This window comes from Limulus polyphemus, unplaced genomic scaffold, assembly GCF_000517525.1.
Source record: "Limulus polyphemus unplaced genomic scaffold, Limulus_polyphemus-2.1.2 Scaffold1676, whole genome shotgun sequence".
Taxonomy (NCBI): domain Eukaryota; kingdom Metazoa; phylum Arthropoda; class Merostomata; order Xiphosura; family Limulidae; genus Limulus; species Limulus polyphemus.
The window spans coordinates 1-6,621 of record NW_013667286.1 but is presented as its reverse complement, the minus strand read 5'-3'; the positions used below and the strand labels follow the sequence as shown (position 1 = coordinate 6,621).

General features: G+C 30.9%; 1 protein-coding gene across 1 annotated transcript in view; it reads right to left on the bottom strand.

Annotated features, from left to right (window-relative positions):
• LOC106464524 (cGMP-dependent protein kinase, isozyme 2 forms cD5/T2-like) overlaps nucleotides 1-6,491 on the bottom strand; it is a gene marked incomplete at its 5' end in the record, with an annotated part of 19,923 nt that extends 13,432 nt beyond the window's left edge. Inside the window, 3 exons of the mRNA XM_013924671.2 lie at nucleotides 4,047-4,127; nucleotides 4,527-4,598; nucleotides 6,370-6,491. Coding sequence (XP_013780125.2) covers nucleotides 4,047-4,127; nucleotides 4,527-4,598; nucleotides 6,370-6,491 — 275 coding nt within the window. The remainder of the gene's footprint in view (nucleotides 1-4,046; nucleotides 4,128-4,526; nucleotides 4,599-6,369) is intronic.
• Between the last annotated feature and the right edge of the window lie 130 nt (nucleotides 6,492-6,621).

Sequence of the window (6,621 nt, the reverse complement as noted above, 5' to 3'; positions counted from 1 at the left end):
TGTGTGTGCTTGGCATTTTATACCTAGCTGTTGGGACTTTCAAGATGGGGAATGATGGGCGTCAGTCAACACCAACCACTACTGGTATCCTTGAGGCCGACTTTTAGTAATATTCCTCCTACACTGGCTCCTCAAATGTCCATGCTTTCCACAGTTCCAACAACTTTTCTGGATACCAGCCTTTCCTGCTGTGGCACCTCCCCTGTGATGAAGTTTCCAGCATTGAACTCTCTTGTGCCCAGGTTTATTACAGTGCCAGCAAAGTCCCTCAAACTTCTCTGAAAGCTGACCTTTTCTGGCCTCGAATCCTGTTGACTGTACCAACCTTGGTACTTCTGTGCTGGATTTAATGTAGGATTCAAATTCAAGAGTTATGGCAATTGCATCCTGCATGGTAGAGGGGTGTGCTTGCATCACTTGTATTTGCCATCAAGTCTGCTAAGCTGTAGTTTGATTTTCCGCCTCCCGATTCCAGTTTTTTGTCCCACTCTCTGACAGCAATTTGTTACATCTCCGTTCGTTAGTTAATTTTCCGTAAAAATTCTTCCCGAAGAATTTCAACTATACAAGTCCTTTCTTAAATAAAACTGGTTTATTCTTTCTGAATACAACTTTGCGATACACTTAATTTCAACAGTCGCTCTATAACAAACGCTATAATTCTCAACGAACGTCTCACGTTCTCGACTTAACAATACTCAGTTCAATCACACACATTGTTGCCGTCACTTTGTGACCGTCTTATATATACAAGACTACACTATATCTAGAAGGATCTTGAGATTTAAGGAAGGGACGTGAATGTTCGAGAAGGACGTGGCATGATACTAATCACGTAAACTCCGCTGACGCAACAACACATATTAAATTTTATGTTGCTATTAAAGTATAAATGGGAATGAATAAAATATTTGCATAAGTAAAGTACAGCAGAAAATAGTTAAGTGTGTACAAAGAAATATTTCAGTAGCCAACAGAATAAATTCCTAAGTCCTGGTCATTTAAAGATAAAGTAAAATAGTCATGTGTGTTGCTGCAGTCATTGCCTTTACACAAAGAAGTGCAACAGAAGAATTTTGATGTTTGGATACACTTCCCAGAACAACCACATTTGACTAGCTCAGAAACAGGTGTTAGTGACTTGTGGCAAAGCACTGGGACTAATCTGCCATTCTCTGCTTAAAGGGAAGAACTGTGAGGTTTGGTTTCTTGTAGCCTTTGCCTTAAGTTGCTACAAGCAAGGTTTGATCTTTGAACATGTGGTTTGAGGGCTGCAAATGTTGGTGGCAGCATCTCTGTTTTTAAGTTTTTTGTTTTAAAGAGTTCCCATCTTAAATCATTCAGTTTCCTCTGATGACTTGATTTGGCATAAGATGTACATGTGAAAGTTTCAAGATTAAGAATAATACTTGCAATGTTGACTTATTCCTCACCAACACTTTGGAAAGCCATAATCAAATCACTATCTTCATCTGTAAACTGAGGTAGCAGGAGAGCCATCTTTTCTTAGAAATCTAATAAATTTCCCTCCCCATTCTGCCCCTGAAAAAGAATATGCACTATAAGCTCTCTGCAAACATTGGAAGTTAAAACAAGGTACCTTTCTTGTATATCTATCCTCCTATGTAAATGTACTTAACCTTTCGCCAGATGGATTTGTCCCTAAATTCAAATGATGAAGTTCTTTTGGATGCATAGTTTAGCAATTTCTTCAAATGTTCAATTTCAAAATTTTCGTTTAAGTCACTTTTGCATAGTTTTGAACACACTATACACACTGCTGATGATTTAACACTTGTGTGCCATAACTCAATTCAAACTATAATGTCACAGAATTAGTGTGTCCATTTTTTTACACCATACCAACTTCTCTTTCTAGCAGATGTAGTAATTGTCATCACTGCAAAGGACACCACCTACAGATATAGGTAGTGATTATTTAGCATAGGTTTCAACACTATACTGACTTTTTGTTTTCAAGAAATTGCTAACAACAGTTTTATAGCTTCTGAAAAGATGTTTTTTTCTCTCATATGGACAAATTGTTCATATTGTTTTATAAAGTTAGCAACAGTTTTATACAAATTGTTATGGAATATAAGAGCATAATAAAGTGAAATACTTATATTAACTATGTTAAAGAGCACATGTTGAAATTGACAAAATTATAGTGTATTGAACTGTAGCAGCTGCTGCTAGTTAAATCTAACTCACCTTGACCTAAAAAAGTCATCACACTTTGACCTAAAATTATCACCAGATGAGACATTTCAGTTTGTTCCTATCAGGATGCTTGTATAATAATTTAACCAACATATATATATTCTGGTATTTTAAGTTGATCTTTATTAATTCAGGTTGAGGTTTTAACTACAAACAATATCAGTCGAATGAAAACAATTATAAGCATTTTTTCTTATATGTTTGTATAATTCTGATTTTTTAATCATAACTATAAATTAAATAATATAAATCTAAATGCAAATATCATGCTTTATTATCATTATTTTCAGAGATAAAAAGCAAATACAGGATGTCTGGAACCATAGGCACTTTAACAATTTTAAAAAATCTATTCCATATACTGTCCTTGTAATTAAAAACAAGTTTGGATTAACAACAGGATTTATCTAACCTTCTCATGCTTTAACAGCACCATAATCAGTCACATGTTTAAAATTAAGAAACGATGCAAATCACCTATGGTTTCAGGCTTTTCAGAAATCCTGTATTGGCCACATGAAGACAAATAAATGCATATATATATATATATATATGATCACTACCTAAATCCTCACTATTCTAAGATGCATTAAAAAAAAAGGGTAAAACATTTGGCACCTAATTTTTGGTGACTGAACATGACTCATTTAACAGCTTTATGCAATAAAGTCAATTTGGGCACAAAAATTCCACAGGAGCCAAACATTTGTAGCCCCCATTATTTACTCTGATATGACAGCTAATTTTACATGTTTTCTAAAAAAGAAACCAAACTGTTCTTTAAATGTTGATTGGTTTAACTTGCTCCATCTTTCCTGGCACCTTTGCTTATGTGAAATACATGCTCTGGAATGCTTAAAACATCATTTTATAAATTTATAAATGACAAGATTCACACTTTCAATGTAACATTATGCTCAATTTTGGAAACTTGATATTTATCTTTAAGGATAGTAATTATTTGTATGAAGGATAAACAAAATTTTGCCTTAGGGGATCTCCTGATTTCAAGTGGACGAATGACACAAAACCTTAATTTTTTTAGATGATTGTATTTCTTATAAAATTGTCATCCCAAACTAATTTGTATAAATATGATTAGTATTTTATTTACGTATTCTGTGTATTAGCTTTTATGCATTTTTTCCCCTTACTTATAAATATATATTCTTATAATTACAAGACAAAACCATGACTAATGATGATCATTTTTCATTTTATATTGCAAAAAATATTAAAAAAGAGACACAGCACATTACTGCATTTTTCAAATAAATTTCACAACATGCTATGAAAAAATTATATTGAACAAACTTAAACTCAAAGAAAAATAGATACAGACAAAACAAAACATCTCTACATTATTACAAAAAATTATTTATAAATATTTTGGATACCATCTGAAGCTAGAATCCATTATTTTATGATAAAATGAAATCTGGCAGCATTACATATATATATAATTGCTTAGTTGATAAAAGTACAGCCAAATGGTACTTTTAACTAAATACTTTTATGATTTTACAGTTTTTTTCTTATAAAAACAAATGTCAGCCAAAAGACACCTAGAAATTTAGAAAATGAGATTATACAGTTCTTATAAAATATGTAATATAATATCTACAAATAAATGATCTTTTAAACAAACTTGATGCATTTTATTAGGTGGGAAAAAATCATCAAATATCAAACAAGATTAATGTTATAAGTTTTGCACTGGAAACTTAGTATTTACAACTATATATTGTTTAATTCTTTAAGATACATCTTAGCTAAATAAGAATTAATTAACTACATATAGCACTGTGAGAACAATATCTTACTTTTTTCTTTCAGTTACCTCCTCCTCATCATAACATTTTCGTTTAATTTCATCAATGTTACTAATAAGTTGAATGAACGGCCTGAAAACAAGAGAAACAATGTTAATTTCAGATAAGAAACAAACATACCTAATGTTAAATGTTGATATGTATAGCAACTGTTTTTATTAGATTTCATATAGCAGAAACAACTTATACTATTCAGAGAAAATATAAAAGGTACATAAAAATCCCAGAAGTCAATAAATTAAAATCTTCTTAACATGTTTTAAAGTACTGAAAATGAATTATTGCAAAAATGTTCTTGAAAAATACGTTTTCTTCAAATTACTTTGAACAACATGCACATAATTTTATGAAGCCATATACACTTAGAAGAATTACACAGCAATATGTATTTGTTCTAAAATAGTCTATGAGGAAACATTACCTGAAAATAAGATCATTTCCAACAAATTTTTCCTCTACAAATATACTTACTCTCGATCTATGATAAGACATGTTACACCATCAGGATCACTAGCAATGATATTAGCTGTCCGAACATCTTCCCTATGAATTAATAACAACAATTTATACACACAAATCTCTATCTATGTAAAATAAAAACATTTTATTTTCTGTTATCTGTCTTTTATAGATGAAATATGCATCTGGTCATGCATAAAAAATAAACAAAACGTAAGATATATGAATATAATAAAAATAATATATTAAACTAATATCACAACATGGCTACAGTTATGTACATGGATTATTTTAAAGTAGCATCATCAGTATTTAAATTTATCAGTTATTTATGGAAGTAGGACTAGCATAACCAAGATATATTTGTTTATTTATAATTAAGACAGTGATATTGAAGTTTTTTACGTCACTTTACAAAAAATATTATTCTTGGGATAATTATATAAATTAATGAAACAGATTGAAAGTGTCCACAAAAAAAATCTAACAATAAAATATTTTTTTCATGCAATTTCATTTCTTAATTGGTTATATCAAGAAAATAATACTTGCCAAATTATAGAAAGCAAACTAATCCAGATGTTCATGTGGTATGCAAGTTTTTGTTTTTTATGTACGTGCTAATTCTTTGTTAAAAGGTATTTTGTCTTTGTGTGTACCTGCAGTTGCTTGTTCTTTTTTTTCAAGGAATTTGTTTTTGTAATTGTAATATTTCATTACTTTTTGATGGATTCTTTCATTGTTTGAAAATATCATTGGATTATGTACTGTGATTTAAATCGTGTTTTCAAGGGTTTTCATTTTAATTTTCTCAGTTTCTTACAATATGTATTTTTACATTTATTTGAAGTAGTATTAATTGTTTGTTTATTTGTTATTAAATACAAAGTCATAGGCAGTGACTGAGTCTTTAAAACATTGTTTTATTGGATATTATTTTTACCTCATTTTACTTGTTTTCTGGATTTTTAAAAGAGTGAGATATTTGTTTGGGTAGGCTATTCTGTCATGTGTGGGAGGTTGCAGAATTAGAAGAATCAGTTTGTGCACCTAAATAAAAAACTCTCCTCAGTAACTCACATCCACCCTTTTTCAATCTTTCTGTCTCTCTCTCCACATGTACTGTATAATATTTTTGCATTGATGAGAGTAATGCCCCGTGAGGAATGGTTTACTTAGGGAGGCTATACTCCTCCAAGCTTCTTATATGTGCTGCCCCTACACAAAGCCTATCACAAATATCAAAACCTGGTTTTCAATTTTATAGGTCTCCAGACTTATTGCTGTGCCACTGGGGGCTTTAAGTTGTAGTTAAAGGGTTTTGTCCTGTTGTAATTAAGAATGAATAATTATTAAATGTTTTTTATGTATGTGTATTTTAGGAATAAAGTAAAGGTAACATATTTCTGGATCACATTGTAAGTTTAAAATTAAGTGGATTTAAAGTTAATTTTAATTGTTGGCTTAAGGACAGGACTGAGAGAGAGAGATAATAACAAAGAATTATTCCAAATTATTCAGTTATTTAGTTTCTGCATTGTTATGACAGCAACACATGGTTCAGGATGTCTAACGTTATCTTGTTCTAGTCACTTCTGCAATATATTCTTTTGTCATATGATGTCTTATGACTGCAAAGATATTGTAGTTCTGTACCTTGAGCATGGATTGAACTAGTTAAAACTGGAATATCCTTTACTGGTTGAAATATGACATCATGCAATTAAAATTGATAGCTGGTCAATTATGGCAGGAAAAAGGAGCCACAAAGTGACACATACCTCTTTATGATCCAAAAAGTTATTTATTAGAGGTGAGTGAATGAACACAAACAAAATTATCATAAACAACTTACCCCTGCAGGGCTTTCTCTCCAAAAAAATCCCCTTGGTGTAAAGTTCTGATGTATTTTTCCTCTTCTAAGTCTGGGACCTTTATTGTCACTTTCACCTCAATGTAAAATAAAGATATAAGTTCCTAAACAATTGCATCAAATTATATTTCCAGAGATTATACTTGTGTTAACACACACACACAAAACACAACTTATAAACTAAAACTAGAATACATATATAGTATTAAACAGATGTTACCATATGTTACGTCT